This window comes from Thamnophis elegans, chromosome 1 (genome assembly GCF_009769535.1).
Source record: "Thamnophis elegans isolate rThaEle1 chromosome 1, rThaEle1.pri, whole genome shotgun sequence".
In the NCBI taxonomy this organism is placed as follows: domain Eukaryota; kingdom Metazoa; phylum Chordata; class Lepidosauria; order Squamata; family Colubridae; genus Thamnophis; species Thamnophis elegans.
In genome coordinates this window covers 149191648-149217463 of record NC_045541.1, presented here as the reverse complement: position 1 = coordinate 149217463, position 25816 = coordinate 149191648, and the positions used below count along the sequence as shown (strand labels likewise).

General features: G+C 39.8%; 1 protein-coding gene across 1 annotated transcript in view; it reads right to left on the bottom strand.

Moving 5' to 3' along the window:
- Window positions 1-2477: 2477 nt before the first annotated feature.
- The window catches only part of TDRD9 (tudor domain containing 9), a 57094-nt gene continuing 33755 nt past the window's right edge, over window positions 2478-25816 (bottom strand). Inside the window, exons 19-34 of the mRNA XM_032235697.1 lie at window positions 22729-22845; window positions 22138-22245; window positions 21504-21604; window positions 20359-20532; window positions 19529-19640; window positions 17264-17476; window positions 15947-16036; window positions 15574-15834; window positions 13656-13811; window positions 12760-12830; window positions 12056-12165; window positions 11731-11827; window positions 11254-11392; window positions 8579-8697; window positions 3930-4002; window positions 2478-2616 (exon numbers count right to left, since the gene is read on the bottom strand). Coding sequence (XP_032091588.1) covers window positions 2515-2616; window positions 3930-4002; window positions 8579-8697; window positions 11254-11392; window positions 11731-11827; window positions 12056-12165; window positions 12760-12830; window positions 13656-13811; window positions 15574-15834; window positions 15947-16036; window positions 17264-17476; window positions 19529-19640; window positions 20359-20532; window positions 21504-21604; window positions 22138-22245; window positions 22729-22845 — 2043 coding nt within the window. The 3' untranslated portion in view covers window positions 2478-2514. The remainder of the gene's footprint in view (window positions 2617-3929; window positions 4003-8578; window positions 8698-11253; window positions 11393-11730; window positions 11828-12055; window positions 12166-12759; window positions 12831-13655; window positions 13812-15573; window positions 15835-15946; window positions 16037-17263; window positions 17477-19528; window positions 19641-20358; window positions 20533-21503; window positions 21605-22137; window positions 22246-22728; window positions 22846-25816) is intronic.

The following is a 25816-nucleotide window of genomic DNA, read 5'->3' as shown; positions in this document are numbered from 1 at the left end:
TGGAGATGACCTAGATCGTGATGACGAACCTATGGCACATGTGCCAGAGGTGGCACGTAGCGCCCTCTCTGTGGGCATGTGAGCTGTCGCCCCAGTTGAGCTCTGCTATGCATGCACACACGCCTCCCGTCAGCCAGCTGGTCTTCTGGTCTCTGCTGTGCATATGTGGGGGCCAGGGCACATGCGGGGGGCATGCATGTATGTGTAGGGAATGGGGCACATGCGGGAGCCGTGCGCACATGCACAGGGGCAATGCACATGCAGAGCCATGTGTGCATGTGGGGGGCATATGCGGGGGCGCATGCACATGGTGGGGTGCGTGCACCTGCAGGGGTGGGGTGCATGCAACGGGTCGCACACGCATTGCAGTTTGGGCTGCGTGCATGCGCTTTGGGCACTCGGTCCGGCAAAGGTTAGCCATCCCTGACCTAGAAGGTACAACTGGTACAAAATTCAACAGCCAGATTGTTGGCAGGACATACCCAGTAATATAGAATTCTTTTATTAAAGTTGCTTCATTAGTTCCAAGGTACTTTCCACCACCACCACCCCAAATCCTAGTCATTAACTTTAAAGTTACCGAGAGTTTGAATTTAAATGCTTGGAAACATAATTTTTTCAAATAAAAAAAATAAAGCCTATGTAGCACACTACAATATATCAGGTAATGCCTTGTCAAAACAAAATCTGCCCATTGCTGGGCCAAAGCGTTATTCATCTAAACTAATCAAAACCCTCTGAAAATACAATATAAATGTATTAAGCATGCAAACAACTACTGTGTACACTGAATTTCCAGCAAAGCACTGGCAGCTTGCTGAGCAGACCTGTGGGAAAGCAGAGCCACAGCTTAATATATCCTTGGCCTGCTAGATTTCAAAGATAAGGGAAAGGGAAAGGCAGTGTAAATTATAGCATGATGTTGGAATGTTTTCGATCAAGCCATCTGGATAGCCGTATTGCTTATCCCTTCCTACTAGGTCAGCATTGTAGCTCTAGGGCCAGTAAATGTCAACAATTTAAATTAAAGGACCACTGAGCTGTGACTGATTCTTCCCTCTGGGGTGCTATTCAGGGTTAATTCCGCTTGCTGTAAATTATTTCTTACAAGGACAATTCGGGGAGTTCTTATGTAATGGGAAAGGGGGAGGAGGGGACTCTCATAGATTTGCAAAGGATTGCAGCTCATTTGTGAGTTGCACACTTATCACAACACGGTGCATTCTAGTCACTTAGATAGGAAGAGCCCGTTTTGTGAGATATTGGCCAAACGACAGACCTTCTCTGCAGCAGCCCCCACTTTCAGGAGCTCTTTCCTCAGAGGCACATACAGTCTGTCCTTTGTTTGTATTTCATAAGCAAGACAAATGTCTATGGAGATTCTCAGTCATCCAGGTCTTGTCCCAAAGCTGCTATTTTTAAGCAGCAACTGGGCTTTCTGGTTTTTCTTTGAAGACATTTCACTTCTCATCCAAGAAGCCTCTTCAACTCTCACTGGAGCATGGGGAATGGAAGGATTTATACTCCTTGCAGACAGCTGGTCATTTGCATTCTTTTAGTGGGTCTTTTAAAGTCACCTGGAGGTTTATCTGTGTCATCAGGGTCATCTGAGTGGTGCAAATTGGTGTGAAGTCTTTTTGGAACTGTTGAAAGGACTGTGTGGTAGATTGGAAATAGATGATGTGGTATCCCTCCCCCCTCAAGGGAGCCAGATGACACAAATAAACCTCCAGGTGGCCTCAACGATGCTCCAAAACAATGCAAACGACCAGCTGTCTGCAAATTCTTCCATTCCCCACCATCCAATCAGAGCTGAAGAAGCTTCTTGGATGAGAAGTGAAACGTCTTCAAAGAAAACCCAAAAAGTCCTCTTGAAAAAAGCACCTTTGGGATAAGCAAGGCAAGGTTGTCCCAAATGATGGTATGATTGAGAATCTCTACAAAGTTGTGTTGCACCAGTAAGGTATCAGCTTTTAGTGGGTTTTGACTGAGAACATGTATCTTGTACATGTAAGCCTTGTATGTAATTATATTTCCATATATTGCAGAGTCGTTCAGGACTGGGTAGAAAATAAATACATACATATTGTATTCAATATGGTGTATTCAATATGGTGTATTCAAAATACATTGAAAATAAACAATTTTCCTTTTCGGTAAAAAATAATTGTTTGAAACAATGAAGACATTTTTTATGCTCACTTGCTTTTCTTTTAACTCTCTTTGCAAAAAGTGCTTTAAAGTTCAATAATTTTATTTTTTAGGCATATTAGAAATTTAACACAGAATAACTGAAAACAAGCACCAAAACAGGACATATAATTTTTCAGAATCTTTTTAAAGGTAAAAAAACCCCTTTTTTTAAAAAAAAAAACTTTAACATTTTTAAATAATTAACTTCGTTCATAAAGGCTTTTTATGAGAACAGGTAACTTATTAAATCTTAAATACACTTTTTTTCCAAAATAAAGGCCAAATAAAGGCATTAACAACAGAACGTCTTCCAACATGAATTTAGGCATTTAATAACACCAACTTATGCAACTGGAATAGAGAGGAATTTTTCCTGATTACAGCTGGTTGATCAGATTGATCAATAATAAGTGATGATCTCACCTAAAAGGGGGAAATTAAGAAAGAGGTTAGTAATAAACCACATTTTTATGCAAGTAAAGTAAGTCTTTATTGATTAGCCTTTGGCCCATATCAAGTAAAATAAGAAAACTGAGTAACTTCTAACTTTCTCAGATACAGTTACAAATATAAAATACATTAACCTTTTCTTTAAAATTCAATAGTACAGGTATTTCTCAACTTATGACCACAATTGAGCCTAACATTTGTTGCTAAATGAGACATTTGTTAAGTGAATTTTGCCCCATTTTACTAGGTTTCTTGTCCCAGTTAAGTGAATCACTACAGTTGTTAAATTAGTGATATGGTTGTTAAGTGAATGTGTCTTCTCCAATGACTTTGCTTGTAAGAAGGTTGCAAGAGGTGATCACATGACCCCAAGATACTGCATCCGTTATAGATACGGCTCAGTTGCCGAGCATCTGGATTATGATCACATGATCATGGGAAAGTAGCAACAGTTGTAAGCTTGAACAATGGTCATAAGTCACTGTTTTCAGTGCCATTGTAACTTTGAATGGTCACTAAATGAACTGCTGTGAGTCAAGGACTATTTCTATAGTATTTCTATAGTCATAAACAGTGATGAAATTCAAAAAAATTACTACAGGTTCTCTGGGCATGGCAGAAGGATACTTGCAAAATCTCCATTTCTCACCCACTCCAGGGGAAGGATACTGCAAAATCCCCATTCCCTCCCCATTCTGGGACCAGCAAGAGGTGGTATTTGCCGGTTCTTCAAACTACTCAAAGTTTCTGCTACCAGTTCTCCAGAACCTGTCAGAACCTGCTGAATCATAAACAGTTCTAATTATCAAGAGCCACAGTGGCGCAGTGGTTAGAGTGCAGTACTGCAGGCTACTTCTGCTGACTGTAGGCTGCCTGGAATTTGGCAGTTTGAATCTCACTAGGCTCAAGGTTGACTCAGCCTTCCATCCTTCCGAGGTGGGTAAAATGAGGACCCAGGTAGTTGGGGGAAAGATGCTGACTCTGTAAACCACTTAGAGAGGGCTGTAAAGCACTATGAAGCAGTATATAAATCTAAGTGCTATTGCTATCAAATCCCAAAATTAAAACTTCATTTTTTTCAATTTCAAGCCAAAGTCCAAAAGTTGTCTTCAGGTACAAAGTTAAACAATTTTTCATTTTCAGTTCCTTTTTTTTCTTTCATATATTTATCTTTTGTAGAAACAGATAGAACTTTTTTATTTTTAGCCCATCATCTTTGCAGTTCAAGCTAAAAGAGGTTTTGCTCATATATTAAAGCAAGATTTAAAACTGGGAACAAAATCTACCTGGGTCCATTCGTATGACTTCTTATACCACGTGGGAGGAACAGCTTCACGAGGTTTTGATTTGCAAATCAAGCTGAAAGAGGAATTGCAAATAAAAGAAAAATTCGTATGAATAATATCCCTTCAATGGAGAGCAGATTAATAGGAAAACAATAGCACTTCAAATGCTGAAAGGATGTCACACAGAAGGTCAAGACTTGTTTGGTCTCATTCCAGAGTGCAGAACAAAGTACTCACGTTATAAGAGAGCTGATTCTGAGTAATGGTTTTTCTTTTTTAAAAAAAAAATCTTAACAATAAATGAAGTTTAACAGCGGAAATAATTATTCAGAGAGTGATGCTTCACTAGATGTGCTCAAGCCATCTAATTAATTAGATTTGGGCTCCTGGAATAAACAGAGCGTTGGGTTTCAAAACCGAAAAGGTCATTTCCAACTCTTAAGATTTTATCATTCTGTATTTTTTTGGACCTAACGCTAAAAAATAAAAAGTACAGGTAGTCCTTCACTTACAACAGTTTGCTTAGTGACTGTTCAAAGTTACAACGGTGCTGAAATAAGTGACTTATGACCATTTTTTCAGAATCCCCATGGTCATGTGATTTACATTTGTATGCTTGACAATTGACTCACATTTATGACAGTTGCCATAGTCCGGGATCACCTTTTGCAACCTTCTCACAAGCAAAGTCGATGGGGAAATCAGATTCACTTAATAACCGTGTTACTAATTTAACAACTCCAGTGATTCACTTAAGAAATGTGGCAATAAAACTCGTAAAATGGGTTAAAACTCATTCAACAAATTTCTCACTTAACAACGTAAATTTTGGGCTTCAATTGTGGTCATAAGTTGAGGACTACCTGTAAAGGGTTAATGCAAGATATATATCATATGCTTGGAGCCGATCAAGTGATCTATGATTCAGAACAATTGAGATTTCTTTCCCCTGTATCAGCTTTTTCTATTGGGTGGTCTCCATATGTATTGGGTTGTAACTCTCAGCATTTATAAGAAAGGCGGGGGGGGGGGGACGGGACGTTGAAAGGTATGAATAGGAGGGACATGGCCTTTAACGAAATCCAGAAGCTCCACTTCTAAATCTATACAAGGTAGTCAAATTATCGCACAATCTAAGGTTAATAAAGTAGCTAGGGCATGGGTCCCCAACCTTTCTGGCTCCATGGACCGGCAGAGAGCAGAGAATGGTTTCACATGCACATGCCGGCTACTTTGCACAAATGGAGCTTTGCATGCTCATACACTGCTTCCGTGCCCCGGTTCCCAACAGGCTGTAGACTGGTAGCAGTCTGCACACCGGGCGTTGGAGACCCCTGAGCTAGGGTGGTAGGTACTTCTCTCTCCTTGCTTCCATATCCTAGCAGCTCAAATACCAACTGGAAGAATTTATTAAGTACATTCTGATGATAGAGACATTTTTAAAATTATAATTTTAGTCACAGTGTTTAAACTCTGCACTAGCCAGGTATATACATATAATTATGTGCCATCAAGTCAGGAGTGATTTTTAGTGATCACATAGGTTTTCTCCATGATGAATATGGATGGATGTATGTATATACAATATATTTACTGTTTGTGCCTCTGTCTATCTATCTACTCATCCATCCATAGAAAGGAAAGCTATGCTGGCTATTTTTAGAATGTCTTATTGTGTACAGGAACTCGATTGCTACAGATTCTTTCTCTGCCAACTCCTTCCTCTCTAAACTCTGCAAAGTAAAGCAGTATTTGTATTCTAATTCATTCTGTCTAGACATGTGTTTTTCAAATACATAACTTCCTCTTAAGTAGTGAAGACACATAAGACATACAATTAACTTAAAATGCAGATATATGATTTGGCTATGATTTTATGAAGTCATTCCCCTCTTTATTTTTAATGCACTTTGGGATCCAGGCACATTATTAATTTTTTTCTAATCCTATTTAAAAAAAAAAAAACTACAGAGCAGGTAAACTGGGAAGGAAAGTAAACCATCCATTCAATTTCTCCTTGAAAGATAGTTTTAACATTATTCCTAGAATTGCAGAATTGCAAAGGTAAGAATTTTTTTTCTTGCATGCTGTTATTGCTTGTATTTTTCATACAGAGGAATCCAACAAATATGCATCCTTACCTGATCAGAAAGATTGTGCTGAGAACAAGGCAACAATATTTCCACACTTCCTATCATAAAACCTGAAATTATTTTCTTTCAATGTCTTTCTATTTTGGGGAGATTTGCACTTCTGATTTGTCTTTTTTTAAGGCATCAGAAATCACGGGCTACTTACATTGTAGCTAACTATAACTTCATACAAACCAAGTGAAACTCAAATGAACGTTGTATCCAGATGTGAACCTTAATATTATCCCATTGCACTTCTGTCTTTATTGTTTGTGGCATAGTGACGTACAATCTATACAACGTGTTCGTATTCTGCGTTTATTTTTTAAAATTTACATTACATCCCAGCGGATAATGACAGAATATAGCAATAGCAATAGCAGTTAGACTTATATACCGCTTCATAGGGCTTTCAGCCCTCTCTAAGCGGTTTACAGAGTCAGCATATCGCCCCCACAGTCTGGGTCCTCATTTCACCCACCTCGGAAGGATGGAAGGCTGAGTCAACCTTGAGCCGGTGAGATTAGAACCGCTGAACTGCAGATAACAGTCAGCTGAAGTGGCCTGCAGTACTGCACCCTAACCACTGCAGTACTGCACCCTAACCACTGAGCCACCTTGGCTCTATTGTCTATGAGTTGAAGAATATGCTTCTTCAACTCATCTCAGCCTCTTTCCACTGCCACAACACATAAAATTATAAGCACAGCTCTTTTACACAGTCGCATGCACTTAATTTCTTCCACTTTATTTTTCCATCCATCCATTTCCAAATTCCAGCACTTCCAACTGTAACAAGTGTGTGTTTGTTCTTTTCGAATTCAAGTCTATAAAACTAACCCTTTCACCCCAAATGACACACAGTAGAATTGCCTATTAGAAGGTAGCTATTTCTCTTCTATCCTCAAAACTTTCTCAATAGGGTTTTTTAAGCTCCGTATCATTGGAGATTTCCACTACCAACATAGGCTTTCATAATTAAATTGATTCAGTCCACTTATAGCTAAGAGTGTTAGGAGAAATAAATCACTGGTTGATACTAAAAAATGACAAGATCATCTGGATGCTCAATAAAATTGCTGTAGAGAACTGTTCTGTCCCCCCTTCTCCGCTCGTTAACAAACGGCAAGCAGGCAAACTTAAAAGGAACTCTCTTTATCAGTTCTCGACTCAGACTGGCTGTGAGCCCAAAAATAACATAAATACAGTCTCTGACCAGATAACAGAATACAAAACAAATCTCTCTTACGGCAACACAAGTTGAACAAAACAAAAGCAAAGCACTTCTTCCAAAGTCTCTACGAATCAGGGCTACAGAAATCAAAGCACTTCTCCAAGTGTATCTTCTTGAATCAGGGTTACAGAAAACAAAGCACTTTTCCAAGTGTATCTTACATAAACCACGACTGATGATCAATCAATGTTGAACGAACCAAGGAACGTTGACTCCTGCGACTAGGGCATGGCAGCATCCGTCCTTTTATTTCCAAAACCCCACTAACGAGACCCAGCTGCATCGTTAATCTTGCATTCCGAAAAGACTCACAAAAGACTGCTGCTGAGTCACAACAGAGAACTATCCATACAGCATATGAAAAGGTCCACTTGAGCCTGTTTTATATTATTGGTGATCTGTAATTAGATCTTTCCACATATTTTGATGAAAAACTAGCTACAGGGTTTTAAAATGCATTGATGGGACTACACCCTACAGTTTCCCAGGTTTAAATTGGCATCTTTATTGAGATAATATATAAAGAAAGAGCAAAAAACAAAACAAAACCAATCACTGCTTTCATTCCTTCCATTTCTGGCTTCTGTATTTCTCCGATACAAAACTTACTTTTCACTCAGGAGTTTAAGACAGCAGAGATAGATAGCACTTCCTTAGAGAAAAGGTGAAGGTGATTTGGGGGGGGGGGGGAGAGAGAGACCTATTAACCAGCCTTCCTCTAGGCTTGATTTAGGCTGACAGACTCTGGCTTCCAGTTGGAAGGACTCAAGTAAATTGTCCTTCCTACTGTAATTACTGAAATGCCCCCTCCAGGGTCATCTGCAGCAAGCCAAGATTTTGTTAAAATGACAAAGCATGTGTCACAACATCACAATGCAAGCTGTACTCCTTATGCATTTCCATGTGACATCTGGGGCACAAAAGAGGCAGAGTTTGCATCATGATGTCAGAACTCATTTCATCATGTATCTCTCCTGTGAATGCCCGTAGCCTCTTCCCGTACAATTTACTACATGAAACGTGGAGCCGGGGTATTTTGGCTCAAGGCTAATATGAGGGGGAAAAGCTAAATTTCCAAGGAGCCTTCTTTAGACATTATACAAAGATGCAGCCTTGTGCATTTTTCTCTGGGTTTAGAGACTGCCCAATTATAGCAAATAGGGATTAATATAATTATAGCACATTAGACAAACAAACAGCCACATTTGTTTGTTCACACATGGCAATTATGAAGAATAGAAACAAACTTTAAAATATTGAAGAGGTAAAGGGAAAAACATTACCTTAAAAGCTTTTCGCGAGCTGTATTCTGCAATTGGGCAATTTTCTCAGGGTCAAACTGCAGCAGGCCTTTTGGTTCATCAGAGGCTAATTTGTTAATATATGTCCTCAGAATGTTTATCTATGAAGATAGTGATTTTTTAAAAACAAAAACAGTGGCAGTCAGCAATTATGTTTTAAAAAATAAAATAAACTTTTTAGCTTCCAACAAAAAGCATTTACTTGATTAGATTTAGATTCAACTTTCAGCCTATTAAAATTTGAGATATCCAGATTCTCTGGCTAACCTCCAGCCATTAAATCATTAATTGGACTGGGGAAAAATCATAGAAACTGAATTCTGAGGCATTTGGAATGTCCCAGATTCCTCTTAAGAGAAAGACCATACAATTTAATCAACTCATGTTACCGCCTTAAAAAGAAAAAGCACATGAGCCTGGTTCAGACAGAATAATTAATCAAGATTTTTAAAGCCATCCCTGTTGAAAAAGTTAATGTGGCCTAATTTGTGCTATTTTTCTTTCTTTCGCTTCAATCATATCAGATTCTCAGAGATCGCCTAGAGAAATCCTGCAGTTTTCTTGGTAAGGTTTTTCAGAAGTGGTTTCTTCTTCTTTCTCCTAGGACGGAGAGAAAGGTCACCCAGCTGGTTTTGTGCCTGAGGTAGGACATTATACTAATCCAAAACCTAAAGACATCATATTACAGATTCAGCATCTGTCTAAATCGGGGTATTAAACTCAAAGCCCGAAGGCCAGATCCAGCTCATGGGGTGTTTAGATCTGGTCCTCAGAGATGCCCTGTAAACAGCGAAGGTCCGCGGTGCCTCTGCCAACAAAAGTAGAGGTCGTGAGGGCCGCATGCAGTTCCCCCCGCTCCATTTTTGCTGGCAGAGGACTGCAGGAGGCCATCATGGTCCAACACAGAGTTCGCGAGGGCCGCATGTGGCCCTCCCATGTGCCGTTTTCACTGGCAGAGGGTAGCAGGAGGCTGCCTGAGCCGAAAACAGAGCTCGGGAGCCCTTTTTGCTGGCAGAGCACTCAGGCACCACAGGCGCCTCTGACACATGACATCAAGCTGGCCACGCCCACCCTGGCCTCACCCATCCCAGCTTCCCAAGATCAAATACAACCCTGATGCGGCCCTCAATGAAATCGAGTTTGACAATAATCTTACTTTCAACAATTTGCAATATACTAACAACTTGCCTTCACAAATGGTCCATTAAACTGCAAATAATCATACTCCCTTGGAACTATGTGAGCTATTGTTCCAATGTATTTTGGGCATTTCAGATTGGGGATTAAATTACAAAATATTGTATGATTTCCAAACGCCAAACTTTTCCACTAATAGCAATTTTCAATTTTGCAACTGCAGACACAAGACCTAGTTCTCTGCACTTCTGATGATTCAGATTATTTCTGACTTTACTGCCCATCAATATTATACGGTATACATCAATTAAATGAAACTACGCTTAACTGATATTTTTAATGGTTTGCCATTAAAAGGTCTTTAGAAATTTGTAATCTGCAAGTAGCCTAGGATAGAGCTCAAGAATATACCCACGTTCCTGTTTACATAAAGGCAGGCATCAATTAGATGCAGGCAATCTGCCAAGGAAGCTGTTAAAACATTTGGAAGGCAAACTGTTATTTCCCCTTCAGGGAATGAATGTTAATGTTTTAAAATGTAGTATTTTATAAGCTAGCGCATACATAGGGAAAACTGAACAATCAATCAATTTTAAACAGATTTAAATGCATAGTGTGGACATCCCCAAACAGTTGTTAAGTCTGAGCTGCTTTCCTGATTCAAAAACTCAAGAAAAAGCAGCTTGAAAGACCAGAATTGGCATCCAGCACTCTCTAGTGAGGCCCTGGTAATCTAAGTGGGTAAAGTCAAATGTTTGAAACTTTTAAAAAAAATATGTCAAAAATTTAGGAATTTTAAGAATCAAACAGGTATCTTAAGACTGGCAGAAACTTGATACCATCACTCATTTTTTCCCCAAAGAGGGAGGCTGAAATTAGGGATAATTCCGCCTCTTAAGCTCCACAAGTCCCCAAAATAGAAGAGAAAAAAAAATGGCAATCATTTCAGCCCATTTAAATAACATCACAATTTCATTAGTGAATTTTCCTATCATATTACCAAATACATTTGTTTTCCTTTTCCAAGAGTAGCATAGACATTCAGAAAGTTTTCTTATGTCATCATTATTTTTACTAGCCTTTTTTAACTCAAAAAAAGAAACCCAAATAAAAACTTACTACAAACTCCTAATTTTTAGGAGCTGAATAATAAATCGGAAATGGATCAGCTTCACCCGATTACCTCAGAACAGAGGCCCATTTATAAAACTGTTTGTAGTTTCTATAACTCCAACAAAATCTAGGAGCTACTTGGCGGAGATGCTATAGTTCTTCAGCTTTGTTACCTTATTCTGCTGCAGATCTAAGATTCAGAAAACAGTTACATAATACTATGCCTACAATTGAACAGGCAAAATTATCTATAGGTTATAACCAAGCAATCTTGTTTCACAGAAACCAGACAGTTTCTCAATTCTGAAGAAGCCAGATTCATTCCAAGAAAACCAAGGAAGTAGCTTAAGATGTGACATTCCAATCATGTGCTGGCATAACATCTGAAAAGCTGAAGCACATTTTACCTGTGTTATGTCATCTGCATCAATCTGCACATCAAATGCAAGTTCCATGTCATGGTCTTGGAGGACTGGGCTTCCCAGAGACTGGTTCCAGCCCAAACCACATAGGACACCTGTGTATCTCGTTCTGCTTTCATCAACCCTGAAATAACAACATTATTAATAGTAAGTGTAAGAAAATATAGCACCTATGCCTGATACATGTTATAACAGTCCTATACAGACATAAGAGTTTGCATCATTATATCATTTCCATAAAAGGAAGAATTCTTTCCATTTGCAGAAAGCTTTTTTAACTGGTTCCAGTTAAAATGATGGATGAATTGAGACCTTCCTTATTCCATCATCACGTTCCTAGCCCCACACTGCCCTCTCCCATCTCCAATGAAAGCAGATTTCCAGGGGATGCAAAGAAAAATGAGAGTAGAAGCATTTTTTCCCCAGTGATTCCCAAGTTCCTCCTTAGAAATGTTCACATACCTGAGGTCTATCACAGGAGCAAACAGCATGCTCAGTAATGCTGGGAGACCCGGGATATGAGGCATGAGAGAAGTTTCCTTTAGCATCATTACTGAGCCTATCACCACAAAAAGCAAAGTATTATGATCTTTCAAAACAAAAAAGTCATACAAATAGTTATAGCTTTGATTAGAAATATAGTGTAGGCAGGAAAGATTATACTGCCTACTATAAACCTGGGGTGTCCAACCTTGACAACTTTAAGACTTGCAATTTTAAGACCTATAGATTTCAACTCCCAGAATTCCCCAGTCAGCATAAATACTTGGACAAAGCACTTTTTTACCTGTTGCATTTACAGATATGGAAGCAGCAACCAGTATTTGTTGAAATGCATTCTCAGGAGCATCAACTACAACCACAGAGTTTACGCTCTCCTTCTCTACCAAGATTGTTCTAAAGGATGGGGGGAAATTCAACATGATTTATTATTATGAGAACTTTTAAAAGTCCAAAACTGCAATATTTTGTTGACAGTCAGTTTACTAAAAATTTCCCAAATGTTTAAAAATAAATACTGCTATCACTATTTAAAAATTCTCTACATACAACTATTACATAAACGGCAGAGGACAGAAAGCAGAAAATAAATAAAAAGGAGGAGTGCTTCCAGATGGAAGAATTCAAAGAACTACTAAGGGGCGGGGGGGTGGATGTGTAGGTTTTCTATATTCTATTTTCTTATTGGTTAACTAAAGAGGAAAGGTTAGAACAATGGGAGTGCTGAAATGAATTGAAGATACTGTTATCTGCAGTTTGCATAACCTTCATAAAATGTTATGAATGGACAGGGTAATAAACAAACACAAAAAAAGTTTGTTCTGCTTTCAGCCTTAGTTCTTAATCAAACATCTGGATAAAAGGGCCATCTGAAGCAGTGTTCTGTATTCTGCAATGGTCCCCCAGATATCTTGGAGATGCCTAAAAGCAAAACATGAAGTTTATAATCTTACCCAGTTGTCCTCAAAGCACTGTAGAACTGCATCTTACCTGAATCTGGAAATTCTGGTCATACTGCTGAATTTTAGGTTGTAGGCATTGAAGGGGCCAAGTAGTGTGACCTTTTGAAAAGAGAGAGAAAATGGGATTAAGAAGACATCTGCAACATTTCAGTTTGTTAATTTTGGGAGTTGTCTTTACTACATTAAGTGAAATTCAATCTTTCATTTTTTGTCTTGGTTTCCTAGATAACATATACACCACAAAAAACTCGGAAGAGGAACCAAAACAGCTTGTACTAGCATTGTAAACTGTGGTTTATAGGATTAGCATGCAGCCCAAAAGGAGGCAGAAAGCTCTTGACTTAAACAAAATATAAATAATATAATGCTTGGCCATTCTTTGAAGATACAAAAATCTTGCACACATGTATTTTCTCTTCTCTTTGGTCACTTCCAAAAAGGGATTATTTAAATAACATGTGAAACCTAAACTGCAACTAACCTCAATCAGGGTATTTTGAAACAAATGTCTCTTAATTCAAAATGTAAAGTTGGTTGTTGCAACAAATTGTAAGATTAAACAAGAAGGAAGGAAGGAAGGAAGGAAGGAAGGAAGGAAGGAAGGAAGGAAGGAAGGAAGGAAGGAAGGAAGGCTCTTGAAACCTCTTCCATAAAATCCCAGAGAGGTGAACTCCCACCTACACCTATGACCTGGTCTTGTTCGTTTTCTGAACCAGAAATTGTCTAATTCTCTATGAGCAAGAAATTAACATCACAAATGCATTACAAATTAACTTTTGGTTTTAATATGGAATGATGAGGCAATACTGTTATTCATAGAAACAGAAAAAAACAGCATTTCATACTTCAGGCGAATCATTAGATGCTCACCGCTAACATGGGGGTGGGGAATGGCAAAGATCTTTTAATACCCTTTAAATTTACCTTGCAGTTTGGGGTACTAATCCTCTTAGCAGAGCAACTCTCCAGTATTTCAGTCAGGGCATTCTCTTCTCTTGAGCACATCGGGAGGGATACAGATTTATTCCTCTCACTCTCTTCTGGCTTTGAAAACAGTTGTTTGAGAGTTTCATGATTTAGCTAAAGAGATTGGGGGGAAAGATTTTGACAGGTGAGTGAGAAGGCAGGAAGAAAAATTTGTATTATTATGGTTGGTTGAACAGTGAATCAGTCAGTTTACACTGGATTTGACATTTTTATCCACCAATCACATCCTTCCCAAGGAGCTGACATAGGTCAATGTCGCCTGTTTTAAGCTGCTCCAAGTAAAGCTGCTTTTGCAACTGAATGATGGCGATTCTATCAATGCAAATGGCATTCCAGTGGTACTCCAGATGTTTTGGAATTACACCTAAGGCACTTATTACAATTTCTACTTTCTTTTGCCACAGTTGTTCTATTCGCAGGTCTATATATTTTGTGGTTTTGTCAAGTCAGGTACTGTAATGTCCATTATCTATACTTGATTTTTTTATCAATATTGTTGTTTAATAGTTTATATTATTATTTAATAGTTTATATCATGCCTTTTTCTATAGTGCGTATCTATAGCACTCCCTCCTCTAATTTTGCTTTACAAGTATCTCCTTTGATGTAAAGTGGGCTGAGAAAGAGGGAGGGAGAGGGAGAGGGAGGGAGGGAGAGAGTGGGGGGAGAGAGAAACCCATAGTTACATTGTAAGTTTATCTAAGGATGAATATGAACCTGAGACTTTCCAGTCACATCGCAACACACTCCCCACCCATTACACCACACTGACTCCCACAATAAGCATCTCATTACCAAAGCCCGTTCTCTTCAATGGATAAAAAGCACTGTGGCCCATTTCCTACTTCTTCTGACTTCAAATACAGGATTCAACAAGCTTACTTTTAATCCTTCTGGTGGAAGACTCCATATCTTCACCCTTCCTCATGACAAGTGAGAAATTCTTTCTCACACATAAGGAAAACTGTAAGACTCAACTGCACCAAGGAAAGTTTGAGAAGCAAAGTCCAAGCAACAAGTAGAATACAAAGAATAGAGAACAAAAAATTCTTGCAGGGCAAACACAAGGTCATAGGCAGTATTCCTCAAATAAGAAGATCAGTGAAAATAATTGAAAGGGAACCCACAACTGCAAGCTCAACTGGTTCTAGTCTGCCAAAGGAGCTGTGAGAAGAAATTGTCAGTTCAAGACGTTTGTTTTATAATGTAGTTCACAAAAATAATATATTGCATGGAAGTTGTGGTACTCTACCTGTGTCTTCTAAATTTATTAGGTGGTGGAAAAACCAACAGATGTTTAGAGGGAACTAAGGTGTGTATTGTCTAAGGTTTCATGGATCACAGTCCCTTTCACTAGATGCATGGAAGAATTTTACACATTGCATATGTAAAACCTAGCACAGAGCTGGGAAGGGAAGGGAGGGGAAGGCAGAATTGTGGGGGGTGGGGAGCAATAAAAGCTGAATTGATATAATAAAGTTATCCTCACTATATGCTGTTGAGCTGTGTAGTGTTAGTAACTTTACACTCTACTTAAATCATGAGAATGTTAAATCTCCCAATCAATTTCAGCTCACAATAAAATCCATCTTTTCTAAATGTCCTTTTGTAAGGGCATTGGAACATGCCCCAAAATAGCATACATTCCTGTGTACAATCACAAAAGAGAAGCACAATAGTGTTTAAGGGGTGTCACTAACCATCCTCAACTCCTTAGTTTTTTCCATCCACAAATTCAAGAAACCACCCAGAGCATCTCTAAGAAGGAGATGGGTGGTAGGACAGGCAGACAGATGCATACTATAGTTCAAATGGTTTCCCTAACAGAAATGACATAAAGAGAAAAATCTCTTACTTTTGATTCATAAGAGTCATCTGCAGGTTCTGCATAGCCTTCTTCAATAAGTATGGTGCAGATATTCACCATGTTCGCAATGCCAGAGCTTTGAAACACATCCACATGCAAGATGCCATGGACAATTGAGAAAATCTTCACCGTCAGAACATGGCCACTGACCAAGGAAGCAAATCTTTGGTTCGCAGCATAACTCCACTGTTCTCCACAAACAAGAGACCATGCAGAGGGACGTATTCTACGCACCTTGAATTCCAGAGCCTGAACAAAAAATATTAAAACAAATATATATATATTTTCCAAGAATATGAAATATTCTGACTTTCCCCAGAATACTGTCCTGTCAGTCATTAAAAACTAGAGAAAAGTTTACCTGAAAGGGAAGCTCTCGGAGGTCGCCTGGAATCTCTCGTAACTGGTCTAAAGCCACTTTTGATCTATTGCCATAATCTACATAGAACACCTGTACAACAAAAAGCAATTAAAAGAAACTTCTTCCAAGGCTTAGAGAAGAAAAGAGTGCAATCCTAGGCGACAGTGAGCTGGATTACAAATATAACACATTACATAAACCCAAACTGAACAAAACGTGGATTAGCACAAAGTGCAGAGATGTTGTGAAAGTGGAGATATGTTTCATTCAAAACGGGATGCTATTTCCCATTGTTGCTTCAGTCAGCTTTTTCCATCATCTCTCCCAAAGAGTATTGTAATTGACTATTTTTTTCCAAACATTCATTGAAACATGGCCCTGCTATACTTAAACTTCTCCAAAACAAATCAAAAGCACCCAAAAGAAACAACTCTGAAAAACAATTTGATCTGTGGATACCCATGGATGCTTCAAGGATATCCCTGCTAGTCAGTGGTGGGATTCAAAAACGTTTACTACCTGTTTTGTGGGCGTGGCTTGGACGTGGCTTGGTGCACGTGGCAGGGGAAGGATACTGTAAAATCTCCATTCCCTCTCCACTCCAGGGCAAGGTTACTGTAAAATCCCCATTTCTTCCCCATCAGCTGGGACTCGGGAGGCAGAGAATAGATGGGGGTGAGGTCAGTCAGAGGTGGTATTTACCAGTTCTCCGAATTATGCAAAATTTCCGCTACCGGTTCTCCAGAACTGTTCAGAACCTGCTGAATACCACCTCTGCTGCTACTGCCAGCAAATGCCAGAAACACAGTAATAGCAAATATTTTTATGTGACTAGGAGTACATACATTCCAAGGCAGCACAACTGCTGCTGGCCAAAACAATATAACTTATTGCTCAACATATCTCAAATGGGAAGATAATACTGTACAGCTACACGTGGACTCCTGCTATTCAAAGTAGGATTTTTTTAAAAAAAAAAAAATCAGCCTTCTATTCCTTTCCAAAAGAGGTCTGAGAGTAAAGGAAAACAGCTTTTACTCCAAGCAGTACATAATGTATTTTTAAAATGTAAGCAGAAACCAGTAAAAACAAAAATTCAGGTGTTGCCATCTGTTATGCTAGAGATTTTTTCAACTCTGGTTGAAAATTGGATGGACTTTGGCTTCCAGAATTCCCCAGACAACTTGGCTCTCCTCTGAAGAATTCTGGGATTTGTAGTCCAACCATCTTAAAATCATCAAAATTGAGAAACACTGCACTTAAACATATTCCATACGATTATACTTGAACATACTCAAGGATTTGAAAAAGAAGTACCTCGGCACTGTCTCCAGACACATACAGGACTTGGCAACGGTAGTACGTCTCTTTTTCCCATTCAGTGAAAGGTGCTAAACAAACCAAGTCTGGATAAGGGCGAATAGGCAAAGAGGTCAACTCCAGCTGACCGATCTCAACAGACAGATTTTGCAGTAACGCCATACTTCTTTCATCTGTTCTGTATCCACAGAAGTGCCCAACCTCTACAATCTGAAAAGGGCAAGATTTGTTTGTAGCATCCTCTGACACAACACACACACAGAAACAAGCCTGGATTTTCAAACCGCTGTTAATTAACAGGAATTCAGTTAATACTCAGTTAAATGCAGAGTTTGGGTGTCAAGTATCCAGACAAGAGAAAAATAGAAGAAATGTAAGTGATTTATCTCAGGCTTTACCCCCAAATTATTGTACTTTGGCAAGTGACTATTTTGAGCTAATTATTTCTGACCTTCTGTAACATTTAAATGTTTTTTTAGCTAAATTGCAAATCAAGGGCATGTTTTTTTCTGCAAAATTAACCATGTTTACTCTTTAGGAATGAAGCTACAGGTAGTCTTTGCTTAATGACAATTGTAATTGGCAATTCTGCCTCTAGGCAAGATGATCATTAAGTGAGGCAAAACATGAATGCAACAATTTATGACCTCATTTCCGCTACAGTGTTAAGCAAATCATGGGATTTAATTAAACAAGAAATTATATAACCACAACTTGCAATTTTGCTGTCAACTTCTTTACTAATTCTGCTTGTCAAAAGCTGGCTGTGAAACACTCAAATGTCAATTACGTGACTGTGGGAATGCTGCAATGATTGTAAACAAAAGGATGGGTCTTGAATTTACTGTATTTTTCAGAGTATAAGACGCACCTTTTTCCCTCAAAAAAGAGGCTGAAAATCTGAGTGCATCTTATACACTGACTACAGCATTTTTGGCTTCCCGAAACCCCACCCCTTCACCAAAATGGCTGTGCAGAGCCTGTAGAAGGCTTTTAGAGAGATTCTGGGGGCTGGGGAAGACAGAAATGAGTGAAAGGGCCCGTTTTCATGAAAAACGGGCAGTTTTGGGAAGGTTTGCAGAGTGCAAAAACTTTTTTTAAAATATGCCTCTTCAAAACCTTGGTGCGTCTTATACTCCAGTGCGTCTTATACTCCGAAAAATATGGTACTTTTTCAATGCTGTGATAACTTCAAATGGCGGCTAACAGGACAGTCGTTGAGCAAGGATTCCCTGTATTGTGATTCACAAGCTAATGAAGCGGGTTTTTTTAAAAAAAAAAACAGAGAAATGTGTGCTTTTCAAAGCCATTAAGGGACCGGCCAAATATCCCAACTCTAGAACATTTATATCCAATTACTCATGGGCTGCCACAAAGAAGAGGGAGTCAAGTTATTCTCCAAAGCACCTGAGGGTAGGACAAGAAGGAATGGGTGGAAACTAATCAAGGAGAGAAGCAACCTAAAATTAAGAAGAAATTTCCTGACAGAACTTGCCTCCAGAAGTTGCAAATGCTTCAAACTGGAAGTTTTTAAGAAGGGATTTGAGAACTATTTGTCTGAAATGGTATAGGATTCCCTTTTAAGCAGTTGGACTAAAAGACCTCCAAGGTCCCTTCCAACTCTATTATTCCATTCCATTCTATTCTATAAGACAGATGGGAAAAGTCTAGCATTCAAAAATCCTGGAACACACGAGTCTTTGCAGAATAGGCAAATGTAATATGTATTGTGGTTTCGTTCTTGTAGCCAGTAAAAAGACCTCTCTTGCCCACTTGTGTCAAGCCATGATATTAAATGACTGGAGAGTTGAGATTTATAAATGCTTCTGGTGTGAAGGTTGACACGTCATTTTAAGATTTAGTTTCCTATGAAACCGTTCATCTGGATATGAATTTGTTTGGTCATAATAGAGGAGATATCCTTTTCCTTTGTTACTACTACATATGGAAGAGAGTTTCCTGGCAGTTTTATTCAGCCCCTTCCCTTGATTTAATTTGAATTCAGTTTAACAGTTTAAACTTTTACATTATAAATATTTACATTTCAAACTTTTTTGGAGTAAGAATGAGTTTAAGTTTTATTCTATTTATGACTGTTAACTCTATCAGCACTACCATAGATTAGAAATAATACATATTTGCATGCATGAGTAATTCATTCAAAATTTACTCACACCCGAAAGTTGATTTTCAATCTCCTCCCTTTTAGAGTTCACCCCACTAAAGCTGAACTGGTACTACACAGAAATATTTATCACCTACCTCAGTGACACAGATAGATAAATCAAGACTATTTATAGTCTGCAGTTTTTCCAAGGCATTACAAAACTTCTGCACAGGAGTCACGGTATGTTTCTGAAAGTCAATGTTCACTCTAAAAACAAGTTATCAAAATAATAAATAAATGGTAGTCATTAATCATGTATAATCTAAAGACATCCCTGTCGTAAGACACCTTCAGCGCTATTCCTGAAAGATGGCCCATGAATCCTGGTTTCTCTCTCTCTCCCTCTCTCCCTCTCTCCCTCTCTCTCTCTCTCTCTCTCTCTCTCTCTCTCTCACACACACACACACACACACACACACACACACACACACACCTTGATCAGGATTGGAAGAGGAAGTATGGGGAACCCACATTTCCTTTATTGTATCTCTGCATTTCTCTCCTGGGTGTAAAGCCCTTTTATTTTCTATAGAAAGGATGGATGGTTTTGCCACGCCTTCCACAGAACCATTTCTTGCCTATGACTGTTGACAGGTATTAAAAAACCTGTTTTTTACCTGCACTCCAAACAGTGGAGTAGAAAGGAGCTGATGAGAGTGTTACTCTTAATTCATGTCATCAGATGCCAGATCAGGCCAAAAAAGTCACATGTCATGTTCTTGGACATTCCAAGCCTCTTCTCCATTTCAGAGCTCCACATCACCCATTCTTTAGTATTCCAAACTCTGCATTTTGTTTCTTTTAAAGCTCATTTCATATTAGACTTTTGCAAAGTATATTTTGGTTCTGCTTAAGCGTTGTTGAATCAAAGCAAAACTGCTTTCCTGTCAGATAAGGAACCAAATTCAGTTTCATATCAACATACCTCATGTCCCTTAGAATGGTGCTACTTCCACCTGCCATTTTGTCCTCTATCTCCTCTAGGGAATGGATGTTCAGTTCGAATGGAATCCTCATCTGTGCCATTTTAAGAGCGAAATACACTGCGGGAAGTGTTTTAAAACGCTCTGTAGGATTCCGAGTAAATTCTACAAAGGCTCTAGATAAAAAAATTAAAAAGAAATAAAACTGTCTCATAGGGACTACAGTGTGTGTGTGTGTGTGTGTGTACAAGCACACGCACACACACATATAGATATATAGCTATTAAGATATTTAAAAGAACATAGATAGATAGATAGATAGATAGATAGATAGATAGATAGATAGATAGATAGATAGACAGACAGACAGACAGACAGACAGACAGACAGACAATCAGGGCTGTCAAACTCATGGTGCAGTGCCAGTTGCATCATGCACTGGGCACACCCACGCCCAGTTTAGCGAAGGGGAAAAAGTCACAATACATCATGTGACATTGCTATGATGATGCAGGTTTGACACCCCTGATATAGATAGATAGGTAGGTAGGTAGGTAGGTAGATAGGTAGGTAGGTAGGCAGGCAGGCAGGCAGGCAGGCAGGCAGGCAGGCAGGCAGGCAGGCAGGCAGGCAGGCAGGCCACTTCGTTCACAAATGGTGAAAGAAAGAAGGGAAGTGAGGTGCATGGGAGAGAATGTGCAAAATAAGAATAAAGTGAGATATGATATTGTTGATAGAACTGTCCTAAGAAATGTTCCTGGTGCCATCTGATTCTCCAGGATTCCCATAGAAATATACAGAAACAAAAGCTTGGCTATCAGGAGGACTCTTCTAAATATTGATGGAAGTAATGTAAAACTGGAAATTTAGAGCAAGCAAAAGGGAGCAGGAACCAAGAGAGGGGCGAGTCCTATTTAAGCATTTTCTATCGCTTCCTGGCATAATGACGTCTTCTTGCTATAATAGAGACACAGTCGACATATAAAGATCTGAGAACCACAATATAGAAATCTGAACATTCCCAGAGGACAAGAGCAGAGGCCAGAAGGGCTGTCAGAGGAAAGAGAAGAGCTGCAGCTGATTAACCAGAAGACGGTTAACAAAAAACAAACAAAAACATAAAGTGAAAACATGCAAATCCGCTTACTTGGTTCCATCATAAACAATGGATTTGACTTGACCACATTGTCTGAACAGAGATTGCAGCTGCTTATAATACAGGAAGCCATAGTGAGGAATGTTCTTTAACTGTAAGGAAAAAGTATGCATCTTCAGAAAAGTAGCATTCTTTACATTATTTTAAAAATAACAATAGTAATTAAATAACATGAATTACTCTTAAATCATTATTCAATGTTTATATATTTTAAGAGATTACCAGGGCAATTTTCATGAAATTATTGAAATCCAGCTCTCCTATCTTGAGCAGTCTAATTTCTATTATTTTCCAATTTCTGCCAAGTGTGACCTTACTTCCTGCTAGAAGAATATAGTCTCCTGGCTGCCATGAAAAGTTCTGGGTTTTTTTCCTCTTTTTTCCCAATCTACTCTTCCAACATTTTGCTCTTTTCCTCATATTCTTTAAATCCTCTATAAGTGGACTTGAAATAAACTGGGAAATGGAGCGGCTATGGTTGCTATATGCCATGAAAAGGTGTGCCATAATAAATACTTCAAAGTGTCACAAAATTCTGTTACATTGGCCACAAAAGATTAATGCAGCTACTATGTGGAAAATTAAGACTCCATTGTGATAGCCACTTAAAACTTAATTTACATACCATCACCGTTGTTTTGGGATCTCTGCCTGACAATTCCCTCACAGCAACCTCTTTATCATGGTGCACAAAGGTAAAATAATTTGGATAGAAAGCTCCAGCAATCACCACCTGAGAAATAAGAGGGAGTCATCATTGTTAAGTGTGTGTCAAGTAAAGAGGCAGGATTCTCTGGTAGTGCAACAGCTCTTTATTGGTAACCCACTATATCCAAGTGCAAGAGCTATCCTGTAGCTCCCTCTTTTAAAGGGAGCTTCTCTGACAGCTCAGCCATTGAGATCTCTTGAAATTTCCCACCTGTAGTGAGGACCAATACATTTAAATCTCCAGTCTTTTCCGCCAGACCAGAGGGAAACCTTCGCTCAAGGTTTCCTTCCCTATTAGCATATTCAAACAATCATCACCACCATTTTAGCCATTGTCTATCCAATTATTTTTCTTTGTATGCTTCTAAACTGTACAATTAAAATAGGAAAGAAACAATAAAAAATATTCAAAGCCACATTCTGAAATTAACCTGTGCTGAAGTCTCAGCTGATTCATAAATGTTTTGAATATCCTTGAAAACATTTCTAATATAACCAACTCTCTCACCTGCAAAATAAAACGCTGCTTATATGCATGCTCTTGATCCATGATGGGAGAATGAGTGTTGACGTGCATATTGAATACACCAACTCTTTTTTTCAAGTCCTCATACAACTCAGCCATCTAAAAATTGTAAAACTGTCTTAAAATACATGGGGATCTAAAAGGTAAAGATGCATCACTTTATTTTGTAGAAAATAAATTCTTGTATTTTTCTATATATGTGTCCTTTTCTATATATATGTCCTTTGCTGATAACCCACCTAATATTACCTAAGCAACAGATTGAAGTTATTAAAAATCAGCTGTCCCATATTCTAACGCAGTGATGATGAATCTATGACAGGCGTGTCAGAAGTGACACACCATGAAGTTTTGGGTGACATGCACCAGTGTTTACCAAGACTTAAGATCCTTAATTCTCAGTGTGAATAAGATTTGAATGTTGGCTGCTGAATGCAACATGTGTTTTGCATGATACAAATAAAGCAAAGCACCTATGGAAATTAACTGGCTGCTGAGCGAACAGTTCAACACTGAACAGGTATAAGTCATGCCTCCTTGGCTATTTCATTCACTTTAGTTCAATAATACAGTGTATTGACTGAGGACATGAATACGTGTACTTTTCTCTGCATGTCACGTGCCTTGTTAATTAAGATCATGCATGCTTTGCAGTTATATAACTGAATGCTTCAGAAAGGAATATAGGTTTGAATTTTCAGTAATTATGTTTGATCTGAAAAATGGAGTTGACTATACACGGCAAACAACTAGAGTCAATAATTGAATTTGTGCATTTGGCAGAATGTTTACTGAAGATGCAGGACACAAGAGACATTTTAATACTTATAAAAGATAGTAGTCCAGGCGAGAAAGGACGAGGGCGCAAGTGACTGTGCACAGGGCATCCCGATCCAGGAAGGGGCACAACTGGCATATCAGACGAACCTGGTAAAAGCCCCCCACCCCCGGTCATGGTCATCAGGTGTTCTTCTAAACTAAGCTGCGTATCCAGGAGGACTCCCAGATTGCGGGCCCTCTCTGAGGGGGCTAAAATTTCTCCCCCTATCATCAAAGATGGTACAAGATGCACAAATCGGGATGACTGGAACCACAGCCACTCAGTCTTGGAGGGATTGAGCTTGAGCCTGTTCATCCCCATTCAGATCCGTGTGGCCTTCAAGCATCGGAACATCATCGAGGGCATTGTTTGGATGGTTTGGGGTAGAGATGAAAAGTTTGGTATCATCAGCGTATTGATGATACCATACCCCAAAACCACGGATGATCTCGCCAGCGATTTCATGTATATGTTGAACAGGAGAGGTGAGAGAACCAATCCGTGGGGCACCCCACAAGTGAGGTGCCTTGGGGTCAATCTCTGCCCTTCAGTCAACACGAATTGCAATCGATCTGACAGGTAGGAGGAGAACCACCGCAAAATGGTGCCCCCCACTCCCAACCCCCCGGGTTGTCGCAGTAGGATACCATGGTCGATGGTATCAAAAGCCACCGAGAGGTCTAATAGGACCAAGACAGAAGAACAACCCCTGTCTCGGGCCTGCCAGAGATCATCAACCAACATGACCAATGCCGTCTCCGTGCTGTACCCGGGCCTGAAACCCGACTGAAATGGATCCAGATATGCAGCTTTGTCCAGGTACTGGGGAAGCTGACATGCTACCACGCACTCAACAACCTTCACTACGAAGCGAAGGTTGGAGACTGGGCGATAGTTGCTTAAAGAGGCTGGGTCCAGGGAAGGCTTCTTAAGGAGGGACTTCACCACCGCCTCCTTCAAGGTGGTGGGAAAGAACCCCTCTCTCAATGAAGTGTTGGTAATCGTCTGGAGCCAGCCACATGTCACCTCCCGGGAAGCCGAAACTAACCAAGAGGGACACAGGTCCAGCACACAAGTGGCAGCACTGAGTCTCTCCATAATCCTGTCCATACCCTCGGGAGTCGCAGGGTCAAACTCATCCCAGATAGTTTCCACAAGATTCCCCGTCGACTCGCCCAAATCTACCCAGTCAGAGTCCAAGCCTGTCAGAATCTGAGCGATTTTATCCTGCAGATACTGAACAAATTCCTCAGCCATACCCTGCAAGGGGTCTTTCCCAATTCCTTGATTAAGTAAGGAGCGGGTCACCCTAAACAGGGCGGCTGGGCAGTTATCTGCGGACGCGATAATAGTGGAAAAATGTTGCCCTTTTTCCGCTTTTATTGCCACTAAGTAGGATTTAATATGAATTCTTACTAGGGTTCGGTCAGATTTGGACCGGCTGGCCCTCCAATCACTCTCTAGGTGTCTTTTCTGGCGTTTCATCTCCCAGAGCTCCTCGGTAAACCAGGGAGCTACCCAGGATCGGCACTGGGTCAGAGGCCGCAAAGGCACAACGCGGTCCAAGGCCCCAGTAGCTGCCCTATCCCAGGCTTCTGCTAGGGCTTCGGTCGAACTGTGAGCAAGGGATTCAGGAAAAGACCCAAGCTCCATCAGGAACCTTTCAGGGTGCATCAGGCACCTGGGGCGGAACCATCTAATCAATTCCACCTCCCTGCAGTGAAGGGTGGCAGTATGGAAGTCAAGCCTAAGGAGGAAATGATCCAACCATGACAAGGGTTGGCTAGAAATATCCCCTAAATCTAGATCATTCATCCACTGTCCAGAGATGAAAATCAGGTTGAGCATGTGTTCCCCGTTATGAATGGGGTCTTGAATTAACTGAGTTAGGTCCATAGCCGTCATGGAAGCCATGAATTCCCAAGCTGACTCAAATGTCTCGCCAATGGAAGGCAGATTGAAATCCCCCAAGACCATAAGCGTGGGGAAATCAACCGCCAATCCGGCTAATACATCCAGCAGCTCCAGCAGGACCAATGAAATGTAGCAGGGAAGACAGGTACGTAACAAAAAGGCCCACTTCACAAAAAGGGACTCACACCCACCTATCTGAGGAACAGTGACCTCCTGAGGTCCAAGACTTTCCCTAATAACCACCGCCACCCACCCCTGCCCTAGGTTCTCGGCTGGTGAAACACACAGAAGCCTGGTGGGCATAATTCAATGAGGTGAACACCCCCCTCATGGCCC